The sequence below is a fragment of the Heterocephalus glaber genome, unplaced genomic scaffold (genome assembly GCF_053883595.1).
Source record: "Heterocephalus glaber isolate CG9 unplaced genomic scaffold, H.glaber_assembly_v1.0 deba00001429, whole genome shotgun sequence".
Taxonomy (NCBI): Eukaryota; Metazoa; Chordata; class Mammalia; order Rodentia; family Bathyergidae; genus Heterocephalus; species Heterocephalus glaber.
Window position 1 is genome coordinate 16,937,472 of NW_028258294.1, and position 20,700 is coordinate 16,958,171.

At 35.6% G+C, this 20,700-nt stretch overlaps 1 protein-coding gene across 2 annotated transcripts in view; it reads left to right on the top strand.

Annotated features, from left to right (window-relative positions):
• Arhgap42 (Rho GTPase activating protein 42) overlaps positions 1-20,700 on the top strand; it is a 282,439-nt gene that overhangs the window by 203,497 nt on the left and 58,242 nt on the right. For both annotated transcript variants that reach the window (XM_004870807.3, XM_087212316.1), the window contains 2 exons: positions 5,808-5,909; positions 12,549-12,659. In XM_004870807.3, coding sequence (XP_004870864.1) covers positions 5,808-5,909; positions 12,549-12,659 — 213 coding nt within the window. The remainder of the gene's footprint in view (positions 1-5,807; positions 5,910-12,548; positions 12,660-20,700) is intronic.

Sequence of the window (20,700 nt, forward strand, 5' to 3'; positions counted from 1 at the left end):
CCATCGACATCAACAGCATTCTCTCTCAAGACCCAAAATAGCAGTACAAGTGTCATATCTCCTTTGCTTCATATTTTTCTTCTCCTTCGGAGTCTTTCTGTCTCCTCTTTTCCTTTTGTTTGCTTTTCTCTCTTTCCTCTCCTCTTCTTCTCCCATCACTCTCATTCTTCTCCTACCCCATATTCACCTCACTTTTTAGACGAAATGAAGTCCTATAGTTTATTTGCTGCTTCTTTGGGGTACATTTTACTGTGTAAAGAGCATGGGCTTTGGATTCAGTCTTGACATTTGTTACTCTGCCCCTTGTAACTTTTGTGATCTTGTTCAGATTACTTCTCCAATAATATTTTTGTGCTCATAAAATTTAGATTAAGTATATTCACTGTATTAGCTTTTCTGTCACTGGGATAAATTACCCAACATTCAAAACTTAAAAGAGAAGAGCCTTATTTGGCTCATGGTCTCAAGGACTCAGGCCTTGGTCCATGGGCCTGATGTTCTACTGGTCCATCTTGGGAACATCATGGCAGAAGGGTGTAGTGTAACAGAGCTGCTTAATTCATGGCACTGGGAAAGCAGTGGGGTGAGCAACACCAAAGAAGAAAGGGCCTGGGTCCAGATAGAATGCCCAAGGTCACACCTCCATGACCCATCCCGAGGCACTCAGAAGTGTGCTTTGCTAATCCCCTAGATGGCGCCCAAGATCAAATTGCCAGTTAAGCCTGTCACACTCCCCGATGAGGGCTTCTGAATGTCCCATAAGCAAACTACTTTGTATCTACTTTAAAGAAGTTTTGTTTCTCTTTTTACTCTTCTTCTGCTCTTGATCTGCCCACAGCATTGGGACCAGTCATAAAATGGGCATTTTAAAAGGCTTAAATTCATGAGTAAATTAACAAGAACTTACTTGTGAGCAAAATCTCAGCATAACCTTAGAAAACATTCTGCTATTCTTTTCAGCGTGTACACCCAGCAGTTGGTTATGAGGACACACTATCTTCTGCATGGCAGTGCAACATTTCTTACTAGAAGGGCTGCATCCTTCTACAATCCCACCAGTAGAACACAAGGTTTCTTTATTTTAATGTGAACACAGCACATGACATCGCTCAACTTTCTAACTCTTGTCAGCATCAACTAGATATAATATGAATATCTCATTGATTTAGTTTGCTTTTTCCTGATTACTCATGGTTTTGAGCAACTCTTCATATGAGTGTTACACTTTAGGTTTCCTGTTCTGTGTGTTGTCTCTTCATATCTTTGACACATGTTGTTTGCTTGTTCTTTTGTCTGGTTTGTAGGCTTACCCTATATATACAGTCCTTTGATACCTCTGAATCTAATCACCTGGTTGTGATGGTGTAATCAGGAAAGAGGGAGATGTAGTTAATTCTGATGGCATGACCATGGGGAAAAAGCCCTTTTGGAATGTCTGCTTTGCAGCAGATGATGGATAGGGGAATTGGTGCCAGATGGGATGGAAAAACTGGAAATTAATTGTTGGGTGGAATTGCCCCCATGAAAGACATTGCTATGCCTACTACACAGCTGGACTTTGGGTGGCATCATCCTTTGGGCCTTTGTAAACTTGTATTGTGTGTTTGCTCTATCTTAGGAGATGGTCCTTCTGGGAATCAGAAGTATTGCTGCCACTCTGGGCTTCTATTTTAAGCAGCAAATGGATTCCACCATCAAAACAAAAAAAAGTACATTTAGAAATGGTTACTGGAATCACTTCCTATTCGCTCCTGTATTTTAGTGCCCAGCACAGGATCAATTAAGAATTCTCATGTTTTTGAGATAGGAATTTACCTATTGTTATATATTACTTTTCATATCACTATTTCTAGTGTTGTGTATTAAATCGAAGTTTTAAAATATATAAATAGTGCTTATTTAATGTTCATACCAACATGATGACACCATTAGTTACGTGGGAAATTTCACAGTATCCCAAGTGACATTTATATCATTGAAACATTAAATATATGATGAATCAATCCTATGAAGAAATACAGAAAATATTTATTCACTTATTTGTTTAAAACGTAACATTAAGGCTGGGGATTAAGCTCAGTGGTTCTGCCACCTGCCTTGCAAACACAAGGTCCCAAGTTCGATCCCCGGTACCAAAAGAAAAAAACATAACATTAAAATAAAGGTTGCTAGTACTAGTACTTAAAACTTTGTAATAGCCTTTTATACAAAAATGATTTTACATTTTGAGAATTTCTATTTGAATTATCTAAATGTTGTGGTAGAGTCTGTTCTTCGTCTTTAGTACCCTCTTGTGGTTAGTAGAAAGCATGGGTAGCCTTGTCTTTAATAATATTGTTCATTTTAATATATAGATGTGTGTGATAAACATCTAAAATTTTAAAAATATTTCACACAAATTTTCTGCTTTAAGTAGCAATGCTACTAGTGACATTGACACTTGGAGTTTATTCTGCAATGGTTTCCTCACACCCCTCACTCAGTGTGTAAAATGGAGATGGGGAACAGTCACAATGGCTAAGTGATCACATCATCACTGTGCTCATGGCAAATGCGCTGTACTTGGGGAAAACAACTGATCACAGACTCAGGTGTAACATACCTTATTCTGGCTGGTACAGGCTTAGGGACTAATTGAGCTTAGGAACTAATTTACTATGTGCTTTTGATCTGTTTTACCCAGCAGTTGTCCTCTGTGTCTCTGTCTTTGAAGCTCTGTATATATATGTAATGGCAGCAACTAATATACTAAAAGCAGTACTAGCTAATACAATACTTATGAATGTTTATATATCTATCTTGTAGGCTATCCCTTACATTTGTTTATTTTCTTTTTCTCTCAAATTATTTTTTTTGGATGTTATTTTAAATGATTGTGTAATTTGAATATACTTCCTGTGAATCTCAGGAAAACGTACCATGATAACATGTAGTCTTGCTTTTATTAAAATCTTGCTATAGTAATAAGAAGACAGTGATTATGCACAGCATATAGTAAAGATTCATCCATGGATTATTTTCCCTTCCTTCCCCAGCGTTACTTTTAGAGAAAATTTTGGTTCCTTGTCCATAACAAGTACACAAGAGACAAGAGGGGGCTGTGTGAGGTTGTGTTACTAAATCCACGTAAGACTTGGCTTATGTGAGCAGTAAATCATTGCTTTTAGGGCTGATGTGAGTTTCAGGGAAAAGTCCTTTTTGTTTTCTGGAACATACTTCCCTAGATTATAGTTGTCCTTTATGTGGTCTAGTCTTTTAATCTCAGCTCTTTATTTTATGCTTGGACTGAGTGTGTTTTTGTTGTCTACATCACTGGAACCTTTGAGTAAATTTTTTTTTCTAGCCTGTGAAGGGCCAAAATTTGAATAAGAATCCAGGAAGTGGTTCTAGGAATGATTCTTGTATTGCCAGAAATGCTGATGTGTTGGCATTGAATTACCATTTTCAAAAATGTCACCAAACACTAGCTGAAAACAAAAACACAGTGTCATCACCACAGCTGTGCTTTAGTCTCTTGAAACCAGTCTCTTCCTCTTCTATGCCCAGTGCAAAATTGTAAGCCCCTATTGTAAAATGGAAGTGAGTCAGTTTTATGTATTATACTCAAATGTAGCTGGTTTCTCACTTATACTGAGGTCTTTGGGTCTAAGTTTGGGCTATTTGTGCAGAATTGTCCCTTGCATCATGGGTAACAGTTTATTGAACAAATAGAATTTCTGTGAGGGACTATGGTATCCAGAAGTGTAAATAAGAGAGAATTTTGCTACTCCTTAAGTATCTGTTGGTCACTCACTGGATGTTCAGTTTTAAGGTGGATGGGGCATGTACATAAACTCTCTGTTACAGCATAGACCAGTGACACAAAGAGACACTCATTTATATGGGCATGTTAACATTAAAACGAGAGAGTGCTGGGCCGGGGATTTAGCTCAGTGGTTTCTTCGCCTGCTGCGCAAGCACAAGGACTGGAGTTCGATCCCTGGTACCCCCCCCCCAAAAAAAGGAGAGAGTGCTGGTAGATGGGACTTATGAATGAGGCTTATTTGAGCTGGATGGTAAAAGTAGATATAACTTAAATATGTGTAAATTGGAAGAAATGAGCATTTATGACAGGACAGTCTGGAGTAAAAGAAGAACAGAAGGGAACATGAATAGGGAGCTGAAAAGGAGCTAGTAAGTAGTGTTTGGAAAGGTAGATTGGACACGTTAGTCATAGGCATGAAATGTCACATTAAAGAGTAAGAGCAGCTGAGGAAAAGATGAAATGTTCACCTAAGTGTCTGTTCTAACAACATGGAGATCATTCTCATACCATTCTGAACTGTGGGTCTGCCTGCTTTAAGTCTGCTCTTCCATATTTTGTTTTGTAAATTCCTCAAAAAATCATTTTTGGATGGAAATGATATTTTTATTTTCCAGTTTTGTTTCTCTTAATAAGGCAATACTTTCTCCATAGGTAATAACAGTACCTTGAAGGTACTTTTTAAGTACCTTCCTCATTTATTTTAAGACGTAATATTTCCCCATTTATTTTAAGATGTAATATTTTAATGTACAAACCTGTCAGTACTTCTTAAATGGTCTAAAACTCACTTGAACTTGTAAAGCAGAACCCTCCTGTTCAACTCAATTTTATCAGCTCACTTTCTAAAATTCCATATATGGAAATAGATCATTGTGTGATCCTGAAAGTATATTTGAGAAGAAAGTTCAGAATGCCAGTGGATTAAAATAGCATTACCTGGGTGCATTAACTTGGATCTGACAGCCTTACAGTAGTGGGAAAGACTCCCTAAGTTAGAGGTCTTCTACTTCTACTCCTTCCTTATCTGACCTCCTTTCATTTCATCCTCTTTTCCCTGTCTCTTTTCCTCTTTCTCTCTATTTTTCCTTCCTTTTTTTCTTCCTTTCTTCCTCTCTCCTTCCCTTCCTTCCTTTCTTTCATCTATCCATCCACCCATCTATTATTTTTAAGTAACCTTTTCTAGGTATTTATGCAAGTAATGGAAAAAGCATTATCAGTAATAATCCTAGAAGCTTAAAAAATAGTTCTAGAATCTTTGCGTGAAGGGAAGTAGGACTGTGCATTTTTTAACAAGCCGTAAACACTTGACTCTGATTCAGGTGATCCAGAGATTGCGATTTCAGAAACACTGAAATAAAAAGAGGGACCAGTATTTCTTTGACCAGTGACATTTGTGCATGCAAATTACTTAGTAATTTTAAATGGATGCATAAATAGAAAAGACCTGGTGGGACAGTATTTATAGCTTCTGAAGATTATATGCCCAGGCATATGTCCTATTCCCTTACATCTGCACTTCTGTGCAAGTATACCTTAAGCTAAAAAGTAGTTATTTTCTTACTCCATACAAAGGCCATCCTGTTTATAGGCATCCTCCCACCCCCTAAAAGAGAAAACTTTGATGTTTTAGAAATAAACAAAAGTCACAATATATGATGCGGATGTTAAACCTTTTGATTTGACTTTGAATTTTTTTATTTATTTGAGGCTGCTAGCATTTAAAAGTCAGTTTTTCTCTGTCAAAAATTAGTCATTTGAAAACATGGCTGGGAAATATGTGATTCCATGAAAATAGTGTATGCGAGTGGTTCTCTGAACTGGTTGTATGTTAACCCATCTGAATCAACCTACAACACTTTACTGAATTAAGCTTTTACACATACTTGAAATTTACCAACTTTATATTAAATAACTATATTGGGCTCTTGGAGAGTATTGAGAAAATGAAGCCTTCCTCGATGCTCTGATTTGAATCTTTCTAATTGTAATTGCTATCCCCTAGGATGGAAAGAAGAAATTTGACAAGGAAAGTGAAAAATACTATTCTATTCTTGACAAGCATTTGAATTTGTCTGCAAAGAAAAAGGAATCTCATTTGCAAGAGGTAAGCTTTTCTCATTGAAATGTAGAGAAGGCATTAATATTAACTCATACAATGTCAAAATTTCCTATTTTTTAATAAAATGACAATAATAGTAACCAATTTGGTTGAGCCTACTATGGACAGGGCATTGGATACATTATTCCACTTAATGTTAGTGATTCTAAGTGAAAGATTAGTGTTTCCTTCAACAATTAGAAGAGTTGAAACAAGATTTTTTTTCTCCCCCCCTTCTTCATATTTGAAAGAGGGAGTCCTATCATGTTCATTTTATGTTAAAATTTTAAAAATCTCTGCCGTTGCTTTTAAAGTTTTGCTTCAGATGGACAGAAAAAGATGTACAAGTATTTGATTTTAAAAATCTCAATTACTTTCAATTTTCTTTAAGAACAAAGGAGCAGGAATATTTTACTAATATATATCTTGCAGTTTACTTCCCTTTGTCTCAAACATATTATATTCCTTCCATTGGTAGCATTGTAAGTATAATTTGTAAATCAACAGATGTCCTTCCACAAAGGAACAATGCAGTTCCAGTTTTAAGGATAGAGTGAGTCAAAAAAATAAGACTCCCTTGCCATTGATATCTTAGAAGCAGTAAAACTACAAAGTACCAAAAGGAAATTCTTCCAGCATGCAGTACAGTGAGTAGGGTGTGGGAGTTATTTTGGTAGTTCACCCACAGCTCAGTGCACTATCCAAACCTCATAGGGAATCTAGAAACATTCCCAGTCTTTTTGAGTGTCTCTGTTGGCCTCTCGCTCTACTTCTAGGTATCACAGCAAAGAACCACTATCAGATATATCATCCTGATCCTCATCCTAGCAAAGCTTCCTCCCTTTCTGAAGTGCTTTTTAAATTCATCTTAGTCTTCTGTTCTTATTCCTTTTCTTAATTCCCATACTTCCAGGTTAGCCACAACTCCTGCTTAACAAAAGTGTTAAAATTTCCATAGTCAAAAGGACTGGGAATATCATTTTGGCATTTGGTTCCTTTTTTTTCCAGCATACTCATGTTTTTGAAGACATTATTGCTTCACTTAAAAAACTGATTCATACTGGGAAAATTGGTTTTGCTGGATATTTATACATGACTTCATTGTACTCTATGTCTTCCATTATCAATGAATGCTTTGTGTACAATTCTATGCTTATGCAGAGCTCATGTGACTGAAGTGAAAAGGAAGACAATTCTGCCATTAAGAAAAACTAGATTCTATTTTAAATTTCTTAGACATATTTACTTTCATGAGGAGATGGTATTGCTTGTTGTAATTTAATATTCTGTTATGTCTTCAAAATGTTTTAAATGCTCATACTTCTCATGTTGTACTAGAGTAAACTTTAGAGAGAAAGTTGAAGGAGACTGCCGTAATTGTCATCAGCACACAGTCATCTGCCGTGCTGAGGACTATGGCCAGGTGCCGTTTAAAAAATTGATTGCCTCAAAATCAAGGCTTGTTTTTAGAGTCACTAAAGAATTTTAGATTCTTGGTAAATATGAGAGGCTACCCTTAAACAAGACAATGCTTCTACCCTCTCAAGGAAAGGGTAACTTTATTGTAATTTTAAAGCCTTTTGGAGGATATGTTACAGTTTTTCCTGACATCTTAGCTCAGTATTTAACTTCCTTAGGCTATGGTATAATAGAATATTTGTTCTGGTTCTGTATTTAGTTGGAGGCTAGAAAAGACTCTAACGTAGTTAGTAATATCTTCTTCCCCATCTCACTCCACAAATGTACAAGCATGTACACATTTCTTTGCCAGGAGGTTCAGCCCTTAACACAACCTAAGCTGTGTTAAAGCAGCTCCTTAGGGAGGCATAATGTAGACAGGGAAAAGTATAACTTGGTGATTTTCCCCCCTTTTCTCTCCAAGAATTAAACCTGTCATAGGGAGATGCTGCCGCAAAAGCATTTAATTCTGTAACATGGCATTAAATGTCATCTGTTCCTTTCCAGAGCAACTTTGGCTCTTCTGTCAGCACCACGCTTATTAACTTGTTCTCAGAAAGATCCCTCTGTGTGTTCTTAACCTGCACTGTGACTTCCTGTTCATTTTGCTTGTAGAAAATAAGCAGCTGGCCATTTTCAGAACTGACTTGAAAGGTCAGCTTGTGTTGACAAAGTTTCAAAGCCATCAATTAGACAGGTCATTGGAGTAAACAGTTGAAGAATTGGAAACAAACTTGTCAAGATTGCAGGATTTATAGTAGATGAAAAGAAATCATATTTGACATATGAATGAATAATTCCTTTCTAGGATAAATTGAAGAAATCAAAAGAAATGTAGGAAGACCTGAATGTATTAAAATTATCTATTTCAAAAATATTAAACAAAATTAAATGCCAAAGCATTAGGGAATTTACACAACATGACACAGGATTACCATCTTTTATATATAAGACACATTTGCAAATCAGTAAAAAAAATAGGCTAAGGATACAAGAGAGAATTGATGAAAGAGAAACTATAAACTGTAATAAATATCGCAATGTCACATTTGAAATAATGTAAACTAATAATAAGATGTCATTTTTAATTCATTAAAAGATAATCATTAGTGGAAGCATCAGAAATGAGGTATACTTTTGTTCTCTTCATTAAAACATAAAAATATTTACTTTTAATTTTTATTTTTTTACTAATGCTTGCAGTATAGAATAGTGATGTTAATTTTGGCCAGTTGGAACATGCACATAACATATCTTGATCAGTTTCAGTCATTTAACTACTCTCCCTTACCCATTCTTTCATCCCAAGGTAAATTTGACATCATATTTCAGCAAACTGGAATTGTAGTGGTTAGTTGAGATTATTTCTATTGATAGAAATTTACCCCAAAGAAATGCATAAGATTGTGCAATCATTGAAAGACATTGGGAAATATTGTTAGATTAAGCAAGGAAAAATAAAATAAATTTTAAGCCAGAATATACAATAATGTCCCAGATTTGTTTTACAGTAGATTTTTGTGTGTGTTGCACATCAAAATATTAACAATGGTGTGGTAATTTTTATCTTCACATTTTTGTGCAATAGTAATGAATAATAAACTTACCATAATGAATGTTTATTGCTTTTATAGTTAGAAGAAAAAGTAAAATAGAAGATAGATTCCTTTTAGAAATCTGTGTCGTAGGTTCCACCTGCCACTAAATACTCTTTTGACAGGTTCCTCTTATCTCCACCACTTTAATGAAGTGTTGCTCTTCGACTCAGTTTTGGGACCTGTGTTCTTACCCTGCCATTTATATTCCTGAAGAATCTCCTTCCTTATTGTCTGAGGTGGATCCCAGAGCATGATCTTGTCATGTCTGGCCACTCTGCAATGCCCAGTTACCAAGGCTTTAGATTCTCATTTCTTGGTGACACATGTAAAATCTTACACATCACTATTTCTCCTATTTCTCATTTCCTTTACTGTCTGTTAATGCTAATATTATTTCTTTTGTCAAATTTCTCTTTATCTTTTTTCCTTGCTTTTCACACTCACATCTTAATCTACCTTGTGGGGGTGTACTGGACACTTCACCATTACCAAATAAAAGATCTTATGTTCCTATGCACATATTTAATCAATGAATACACCACTGTCCTCGTGTTAATCTTCTTTCAGCTTGGCTCCCTGTAAACATCACCCTCAAGTGTTTGCACTATTTATAGGATGCAGCCTATGTCAGCTTTTCTATCTGAACTGTCATGTCTGATTGGTCCAAACTGAACATTGAATCACATATCTTTTGATCAACCCAAAGAAAACTTCTGACTTCTGATTCTGTTCTTTTACTCAAACTCTTCTCGTTTTTCTCTCTACCTATTCTAATTCTTTACAGGCTTATCCTTTACAGGCTATCTTGAACTTTTTATCCTCTGGGAATGATTAAACACATATCACCTGTGGCTTCCCCCTATTTTGAGTCAATGTAGCTTATTGTACCTTCTTAGAGGAATTTAGGTAGCTATAAAACCATATGGTTTTCCTGTGAAATTAATTTGGTTTTTTTATCTACAGTCACTTTTGCCACGTGAACAACAGTGTATACATGTTGTTCTGACATAGTTATTACTAATGTTCCCTTTTAGTTTTAAAATTGTCTCAGTTTGAATGATAAACCATATCGCTAACCTACTTATCCAGTACCAAATATATAGCACCAGTAGTTACTAGATTCATAAGCAAGTGTTCGCTAGTGAACCACACAGTCTGCTTATATACTTAAGCAATTCATTCCAAGTATAAAAATACCTTTATAGATCTAGTACTGAAAATAACTAAGCTGTCCTATTCCTTAAGCACTGTACACTCTGGATGACCTATCAGAGCAGCTTTGTTGTATCAGATTTCAGTTGTCTAGGTTGAAGGTGCTCGAAAATATCTATAACTGGCAATTGACAAGAATCATCATTTCTCTTCTTTCTTTGCATTGTGCCCCTTTTTTGGGGGGCCAGTGGAATAGTAATGTTCATAGCAAATACATTTCTGAAGAAGTGACTTCATATTCGTGTCATGGTTCTCAAGATTCTCACTCTGGTCGATGATTATCTAGGAGAACGCATAGGATGCAGGATACAGTCATATCCATGGCTATGATTTTATTACAGTGATGGGATGGAAAGAAAAACAGGCAAAAGTAAAGGTGCTTGGAGCAGAGTCTGGGGGAAACCTTCTTAATCCTCTCTTAGTGGAGACACATAGGACATGCTTTCTTCCCCCAGCAGTGAGTAGTGATAGCACATGTAAAATGTTGTTTTACCAAGAAAGTTCATGAGAAATGCACTGCTCAGGGTTTTATTGCAGGATTATCACAAAGATACCTCTCTCTTTCACGCTCTTGAAAGGACAGGAAGTGTTTGGCATAAACCATACTGTTTGTGCAGTTTAGACACATGAGCCATTCTTATCAGCTAATGCTCCCCAATTCACATTTCCGGACAGCAGCCAAGGACCAGCTTTGTGAGGAGACCTTTCAAAAGATAGCAGTCCAGGTCTGCTGTATTTAACTGTTTTCTATATAACCTGTTGATTAGAAATAACCAGTGTGGGCTTTAAAAGGGTTGCAGTGTTCTACTTCCAGTAGACTAGGCAGCACAATTAATGTCATCACATTTTAAAGTAAATAAAATCTTTACAGTAGCTTGTGGAGTAGAATGTTGCCTTAGAAACTAAAGATATTCTTGCATCTCTTTCATCTGTAGTGTACTGAAGCTTGCTCTGGAGTGCCCATTTTTGTTTCTCTTTCTAACTCCTACATTCAGTGATAATGAGTTTGTGATTTGAAAGTGGTCATTTGGGGACTATTTATACCACAGAAACCAGCTAAAATTGCAAATCAGGTTTTTCTCCCTAGAAAATCAATTGTTAAACATTTATACCACCATGTATCTCTCATTGCTAACTTTTTTCTTATATATAATGTGTTTCCCCCATAAGTGATGATAAAAAAGGGATATGGTTTATTTAGAATATGGATTTTCTTTTGATTTTTATAGTTGGTGCCTGGATCTTTTCTAAACAATCTTTGAGAACTCAGAAATCTTTTATTCAAATCTTCCATATGGTTTATATATTTTTCACATAGATTAGTTTAAAAACTTGGAATTACCAACTTTAAAAATCCAAGTGAGTTGCTGATAATATTAAGGTTTTCATTATTACCGCTATGTGCATAAATGCATAATACTATAATTATTTTTAAAGGAGTTTGAAATAAAATCTTTTTTTTTTTTTTTGGTACCGGGGATTGAACTTGGATCCTTGCACTTGCAAGGCAGGCGGCGGAACCACTGAGCTAAATCCCTGGCCCTTGAAATAAAATCTTATGGTGTGACAATGTCCATGCCAAGAAACTTAATTTTGTCAAGCTTTTCTTTTGTGGTATAACTATTTTAAATGTCTGCAACTCAATTTTCTGTTCTCTAATTGTGAATGGACACTTTGATACTCCAGACAGCCTGTTTTTTTCATCTACTTTTAGTAATCTCAGCTGTCAGCTAGAAGTGTGAAACTGGATAAGTAAACTGTGTCTCTCTGCTGAACTAAAGTCACATTTCAAGAGTGTATCTGAGAGTGGCAGTGGGCACAAAAGAGGGATGAGAAGTAAAGTCAGAAAAAAAATGAAATTTTCTCAGTAATGCTCTCCCACACTTTATCAATAGAACCTTATTGCAATCAGAAAGAATGAATGTGCCTGACATTGATGGAACATGATTCATTAGGTTAGAGCTATTGAATTTTTTTTGTTCTGCTACCATATTATTTTTCCAAAATTTTACTTATTGATGCAGCCCTTCTGCTTAATATTCCCAGATGCTTCTCCTTTACTTGATACCAGATTTGTTCAGGGTCCAAGCTCTCTCATAGTGTGATGCAAATTTCACTTTCCCTGCTTTCTTCTCTATATTTAGCCTTACTTTTTCATAAGAATGACTCCTGTCATTTCTTCTGTGTCTATATGTTTCTTGACTCCATGTGCTGTAAGCTCTTGTGAATAAGGGCTGTAATGACTGCTTTATTAAATCTTCCTGCAGAATTCATTTCAATAAAAATTTTAAATTAATATGTTAATTGAATCTGTCTCTATATAGAACCATTGGTGATTACTCCCTGTTCCATGCTTTGCCTGTTTCTCGTTCCTTAGGCAGATACACAGATTGACCGAGAACATCAAAACTTCTATGAAGCATCATTGGAATATGTCTTTAAAATTCAAGAGGTTCAAGAAAAAAAGAAGTTTGAATTTGTTGAGCCAGTAAGTTTTCAATTCCCTATAAAATAGTAGGTAGGCTCTAAACAGTCTATGAAAAAAACTGAACAGTGATTTTCTGTTGAAAAGTATGATCTGTAAAAATAAAAACAGAGTGCAGGGATGAGTAGCTGGAGCACAGGTCATTTTTAGGACAGTGATTTCTTCTGTATGATACTTTAATAGAGTGTCAATGTCATAAATTTCTCAAAACCCATAGAATATACAGTACAAAAAAGCCTTACTATAAACTATGAATTCAGTTAATAATTTTGTATTGGTATTGACTCATCACCTGTAAGAAATCTACCACAAAAATGCAAGATATTAATAGTAGAGGACGCTGTGTTTGTGGGGAAAAGTAAGGGGCTCAGGAAATGGGGAAGATGAGAGGTTACACAGTGAACCCTCTTTATTTTCTGCTCAGTTTTTTTGGTAAGCTTAAACTGCTCTAAGAATAAATGGGTTAATTTTGAAACTAAAAAATGATGTGTATTACCTATACAAGAATGAATACACCTCACCAGTAATGTGATCCATTTACCAAACCTTTAGGTGAATGGGGAAGATCTAAGCCCTCTTTCTCCCTTTGTTCCATGTCCCTGTCCTTTCAAAGCAAGACGTGCCTGACTATTCCTATGAAATCATTTCTTTTCCTGAGTAAAAACTTACGGATTTTCTCAGTGTAAAATGCATTACAGAGAAGAAGGGTTGGCTGGTCTTTATAAGCATACTTCATTTTCATAACATTTTTTCAAACGATCCCCTAATTCGATGTATAGTATTACATAGATAAGCATCTTTATAAGGTGGCATCTATGATAATTAGAAGTAAGCTAGAATAAGGGGCCAGGGATTTAGCTCAGTGATTTCGCCACCTGCTGCGCAAGCACAAGTACCCGAGTTCCATCCTTGGTACCAAAAATAAATAAATAAATAAATAAAATAAAATAAAAAGTAAGCTAGAGTCAAGGTAATCTTCTAATATAGATATAAAAATATGTCTCAGTTTCCATGAGAGGAGACAGGATTAATAAATGCATAATTAATAAATATGTAATTTAAGCTATTCTTCCTCTGTCAGTCTTTAAAATATCCATTTATAATAGAATGAAATACCTTGTTGCTACTTTAGTAGGGTAGTAGTGAGAAGAGACAGGATGACAACATTTAAAAATATATTTGACATGATTCATTTTCTAATGGAAACTCTACTTGATGCCCTAAAGATAATGAGAAGTTAAAGAGCAAAGCCTGTGGAATATGTTGGTCCCTTCCTGCCTCGCAGGACTTCTTTGCTAGAGCCACCTGCCTCCTTCCTGTAAACCGAGTACTTAACAAGTTTGTAACACCAGTACCTGAGCTAGAAAGATTAAGGAACTAAAGGCCATAAATCAAGCTGGGGGATTTAACTTTTACTTTTTATTTGGAGTAAAAGACTTAATCCAAATTCTGTTTGCCAAACAACTAAGTCCTTAAATTCCTTAGAATAAATTGGTAACAAGTAGTAGAACCTCGAGGATCTGATTGAACTCGATGTGACTTCTGAAGCTCACTAGGGGTTCATGGACAGTGAGTTAGCCTAACACCCTTTCTTGTGGGACTAAAACCATTATGATTCCTGGTCCCTTTCTCTTTAAGTCCTGCCCCAGAATCTCACCACGGTTTTTGAAACCACACTCCTTGCTGGCAGACTTCTGCCCAATTGCCTGCCTCTAGGTACTTCTGAATTTGAACTCTTTTTGCTACCAGCTGTCAGACCCCATTCATTCTGATATTTTCCTGCATATTTCTTCCTTATGTGTTCTCATTTCCTTTAGACACTGCTCATTTGCTGTGCCACTGTTCCTTCTCACACCTGGAATGATCTTTTCACATCTGTATGCCTCTCTCGTTCCTGGAGAGTGACATAGGCATAGCCTATTTCATTGTCTAAGTCTCTTTATAGCCCATTCTGTCTGGGAACAGTGAACTAGACCATTCTATAAGGTGACATCAGATATATAAAGAGAAGTTTATAAAAACATTTGTCGACAGGTGATAGAAAGAATGAGAAGAATTCATGGATTCCTATGAAAAGGCATAGAGAAATGGAAACTATCTTTCAGTTGAAATATGTCTTCTTCCATTCTGTCTACCATATTTCTGACCGTGGTATTCTGATAAATTTTCTGTAACACATGCCTGTCTTATGACACCATGATCAAAATTGATGTTAAATTTGTTCTTCCACGGTATTTTCTTGGCTGCTATGTTTTTTCCTATTAGAATGTCTGGCCAGTCAAAATAATACTGTCAGTTTAGTCTCACCCTCATTTCTAGCTTCTCAAAGGCTCATTGATACAGTTTCACTTAATTTTCATTTCAATAATGAGAAGACTATAAATGGGATCAATGAAATCTTAATATGCATGTCGATCTTGCACATTTCCAAAATAATTTGGAAGGAACAATTTTTTAAAATTCATAAAACAAAGCTCACAGGAGCTATAAACTTATAAACACTTGAGGACATTTTAATATTTTTGCAGTTTTTATCCCGAACAAATCCAATTCCTGTTTGCTTTCCTTTTGCATATTGCAGAAATTTAACCGTCTCTTCTAATTTTAGCTCAGATTAAATTAACAAATGAGCATTAAAGTGAAGCAAATGTCCTAGGAGTGAAACCTGTCTCTTACAGATTGTAAGATATAGAATAGAAAATACAAATAGAAGGTGGTGATTCATATTAAGTAATATTATTTTATAATGATACATTTGGCAAAATTTTATATTGTTTCATGTATCAGTTGATAGGTTCTTTTTAATAGTGTGAATAATGTTGTTCATGTTCTTGTGTAGGTACACGTTTTCATCTCTCTTGAAATGGAATTACTGAATTATATAATAATTCTATGTTTCATCATTTGAGGAACTACTAGTTTCATGCTTTTCATTTTACATTCCTACTATTACTGTATGATGTGTCTAGTTTTTCTTTATCTTTACCAAAACTTACTATTAATTCATTTTTTGAGTCTAGCCATCTGTCTTCATCACCTGCTCATCCCTAGGACAAAATACTCAACAACCACAGCTTAAAGGAGGAGTGAATTATTATTGGCTCACAATTCATTCCATGGTCAGCTAACTCTAAGGCATGGCAGAGGAAAAGATACTCAACCCATAGCAGCCAGGAAGGAGAGAAAGAGAAAAAGAGCTGGGGACACAGATGTACTCTACATGATCATGCCCCCCCAACCCACCTCCAAATACACCCCACCTTCTAGCAGCAAGTCAGATATAGTGCACCCAAATCCAGTCACATTCCAAAGGTTCTACCTAGAAGCACATGAGGCCTTTGGAGAACAACTAGATATAAACCATAATAGTGCACCCCTGGCCCTCAAAAGACTCATGCACAACTCTATGTAAATGCATTTAGTTCATGTCTAAGAATCAGCAGTCTTACAGTTCTAGCATTGCTGAAAAGTCCAAATCCAAAATCTCCTCTGAGACTCAAGGCAAGCTCTTTTCAGTCCCTGTAAAAATCAAAAAGAAAGTTAAACACTTTCAACTTAAAATGGCACAGGGTAAAAATTCCCATTCTAAGAGGGAGGAATAGGGGATAGAAAAGAATCAGACCGAAGTAAAACTGAAACCCAGCAGGGCAAACATGAAATCCTGTAGCTCCATGTTTAGCACTCAGAGCAAATTGTGACAAGACATGAGCTACAAAGGGTGTAGGCAGCCCCACCCCTAGGGCATTACCCAGGTGTAGACCTCACAGCCTCTCTATTGGTGGCTTCACTCATCACCTGTGGCTTCGCTCAGCAGATGTTTTAAATTCCTGGCTTCTCCAGCTTCCTGGGGTCTTCACTGCACTTTTGATTTCACTCTCACAGTTTCAAGCTCTGCCCTCTCAAGGGCACATCCCCTGGCTGCCCAAGCCCTTCCACCATCCCCTTCTCTCTCTGTTTCTTGGCAGCCATGTCGTGAGCAGCTTTCCTCTACCGTGCTGTTTTTCTGTGTCATTTCTGCCTTGGAGTGCGCCAAACATGGACTGAACACTGAAACTGAGGGCCAAAAAGCAAAAACTAAAACAACTCCTCCTTTTAAGTTGTAGGCATTGAGTATTGATTGTGTCTCAGCAAATTCATTAAGTACATAGAAATGACTGAAGACACCATCCTAGAGCGTGTGAAATTACTCTGATTTTGATTTGTATTTCTTTGATGCCTAGTAAGTCAGGAATTTTTTTCAAGTGCCTACTGACCATTTATATGTCCTTTTTAGAGAAATGTCTATTCAGATTCTTTATTTTCAATCAGAGTTATTTGTTTTTGTATTATTGTGGTATAAAAGTTATTATATTCTAGATATAAGTCCCTTATCAGATAAATGATTTGCAGATATTTTTATACCATTCTCTTAGTTTCCTTCAATTTTATTGATAGCTTACATTGAAGCACAAGAGGTTTTAATTTCGATGAAGTAAGGTTTGTCTATTTTGTTGCTCTTGTTTGTGCTTTTGATGTCATATATAAGAATATTTTGAATACAAGATTCTAATTTTTGTTCTGTTTTGTTTGGTACCGGGAATGGAACTCAGGGCCTTGTGCTTGCCAGGCAGGCTCTGTGCCACTGAGCTATGTTCCTGGCCCTCTAATGTTTTTAAGTATGTTATAGTTTAAAAAATTTAAGTCTGTGATCCATTTTTAGTTAATATTTGTCTGTGATGTGAGTTCAACTTCATTCTTTTACATGTAATTAACTATTCCTAGCATATTTTTCTGTGAAGACCATAATTTCTCTATTGTATGCTTTTCAAAGTCTTGTCAAAAATCAGTTGACCATAGATGAATGAGAATTTGTAAAAATTTCAATTCCATCTCATTGATTTATATGTCCGTCCTGTTATATATCAATGTCACACTGGGACGACTTCTATTACCTAGTATCAAGTTCTGAGACCACAAATAGGAATCTTCCTACTTTACTTTTTGTTTTGTTTTGTTAAAATTGTTTTGGCTACTTGGTGTCCTTTGTAACTTCACATGAATTTTAGAGTCAGCATGTGAGTTACTTCAAAAAGGTTAGCTGGGATTCTGACAGGGATTATATTGAATCTCTGCATCAATTTGAAAACTATTACTATTAATTTCTCCAGCCCACAAATTTGAGGTATTTTCCATTTACTTGGACCTTCTTCACTTTCTTCAGGCAATGTTTTATAGTTTTCAAAATAGATGATTTTATACTTTTTTGTTAAAGTAATTTCTAAATATTTTATTACTTTTAAACTTACTGTAAATGGAATGTCTTAAATTTCATTTCAAATTTTCTATTACAAAATATATTACTGATCTTTGTCTCTTGCAGTCTCTCTGAACTTATTAGTTCTAGTAGTTTTATGTTAGATTCCTTTGAATGTTATAAATATAAAATTGTGCTGTTTGCAAATAAAAATGATATTGCTGTTTTCTTTCCCATCTGGATGCTTTGTATTTCTTTTTCCTGTCTAATTGCCATGACTAGCACCTAGAGTATAATATTAATCAGAAGTGTCAAGAGTGAACATCCTTGTCTTACACCTGATGTTAAAGAGCATGCAGCTTTTCATCTTTAAGTATGATGTTAACTACAAAGAGAATTTTAACCAGTGAATGATTTGATTTTTTTTGGTAGATAAAATGTATGCTGTAGAGCTTCAGCATTATCACTAAATTACATTTGGCAGCTTTCCTTACTCCTTTGGTAAGGCTCCCACAAATGCTCCCTAGGAGTTGATTGCGCAGTCTCTGAAATCTAAGAGCACATTTGGAGTGTGATGAGTAGTGTTGCCCTGTGTTTGGAACATCTCTGCCACCTTGGCATTTTAATAAGCTAAAGAAAATCATTCATTGATAGTCATTAGTCAGAAAAGACAGTGAGGATATAGGAATGAATTACATTGTCTTCTGAGTGATTGCATCCCGGTTCTTGTGCCTGTGTGGGCAGCAGTTATCTGGAGCTGCTGTGTGTACTGCTGCAGAGTTCTCTCCTCACCCTCACATCAGCTTCCACCCCTTTTCTCAGCTCTTGCTTTTTCTCTGCCATGTACGAAATTGCTGGTGACTGTGGGCCCTTAAAGCTTGAACCTTTTGAAAATGCCACATCTATACTGCATTTTGTTAATTATCTGGTGATTAAGAAGATGAGAAAATATGAGTATTTGTTCCTTTGATGAATTTTAATGGGCTCATCTTAAAGATTGTAAGTGCTATATAAATTTTTACTCTCGGTCAGGTTAATAAAGGGACAGTAATTTAATTCTAAAATCCTTGGGGATAATAAAGTGCTATTTGACATTTTTCCCAATAATGAAAAGGACTTCCTTAATCAAAACCTAATCTATGTAGTAGTCTGTTGTTATAATTATTTTTGCTGTTATTGTTCTAAAGGTCAGATTTGCTTTAAGGTAAGTCTTTTCCACAACACCCTGACTACTCAGACACATTGACTGAAGAAAATGACATATGCAAAATACATTTTTTAAAAGTTTTCAGGCTGTCCTATTAAATCCTGTTGGTTTAGCATCATGGAATTTGTCAAGAATTAAATAAAGGAGTATTTATCCTAACCTAAAAAAAATCTAAACTCTGCTGCCATCTAGAGACAGTTGTTTCATGTGCATGCTCTTTATTAAACTTTCCCAAAAGCTGCTTCCAAAGATGATATGGGACAAAAAGAAAAGGTGAGTGTTCTTTGTATATAATGTTTATATATTTTCTATAGAGTTATACATTCCCTAGTGGTTGCTCAATATGTGTTGTGAGTTTAAAACATTTGTGTGCTACTAAGTGAATCTGAATCCTGCTGAAAGATGCCAGTGGGTTTATTTTCATCATGATTGAAGTTGCTGCATCCTAAAATGCTAAGGACGTAGAGTAATCTGAATAAAAATGGAGGTCCCAGAATCATACTTCTAAAAACATGATTAAGAATTTAACAGCAAAGCTCAGTGGAGAATACTGCTTTCCAACAGCCTGTGCCAAAATACTTTTGGAAAAGAGTTTCAGTTAGGCGGCTCACACACTTCAGCACGACTGCATCACGAGGAGGCGCTTGGTGTGATGAGGGCTGCCTCACAGGTAGTCGGGGTTCAGCAGAGAGGACCCCGCAATCTTCTCCATATGTCTTATCTTCTGAAGTTTTATATCGCTCTCAGACTGGAGCATCAAGCTAGGATAGAGCAGTTCAAACACATCATAAACCTTCATGGCCTAGAGATATCAACTAGAAACTTGTCAGACTTTTTAGTAATGTTTTGGTTAAATTCTGAATTGTTTACTTCCTATTTCTAAAACGTCAAGGTGCTTCTTCTTTTCAAATGTCTGGACACTCAGAATAGGAGATTAGTTGGTTTGTAGAAAAATTTGTCACAGATACTCTGAAATTATTTTCTCTATAAATTGTATTAACTTTTGTGCTTATCTAGACTTTAAACTAGCATCTGCTTCATATGATGTCCAGTTTATAACAAGACAGTTTGATTGTACAATAATTCTAAATGCTAAGTCATGAAACTACTCCACGAACAACTTCATAAACTATTATGTGGATATTCAGAGAACAAATACTATCTGTTTCAAAAGTATTTCCTTATTTCATCTTGGAAAAGCTCTACATATGTACACTCAAAATCTATTTAAAGATATTTTTAATCCAGTTTTAAGCTCCAGTTTGGTTTATACAGGCTCCATTAAGGTAAACTGTATGCTTTTGGATGATCTGTCAAATGTGTTTTAGCATGATCTCTTGAATAGTTTTGAGAGTAATTATCAGTTGATGTAAAATTGAGGGTATAAAAGTTTTCTAAAATTGGTAACTAGTACATTTTATCATGATATCAGGAACTGTTGAACAAGAAGAAAAATCCTTAAAATACAGAAACATAATGATTTGAAAGTATTTGCTATTCAAAATGAACATAACTTTGTATGAAGTTGACTGACTGACTTTTTGATAGGAAGAGAAGCATTAGCTCATTATTTCTCAATACAACCAGTACTTACCTGTTGAAAA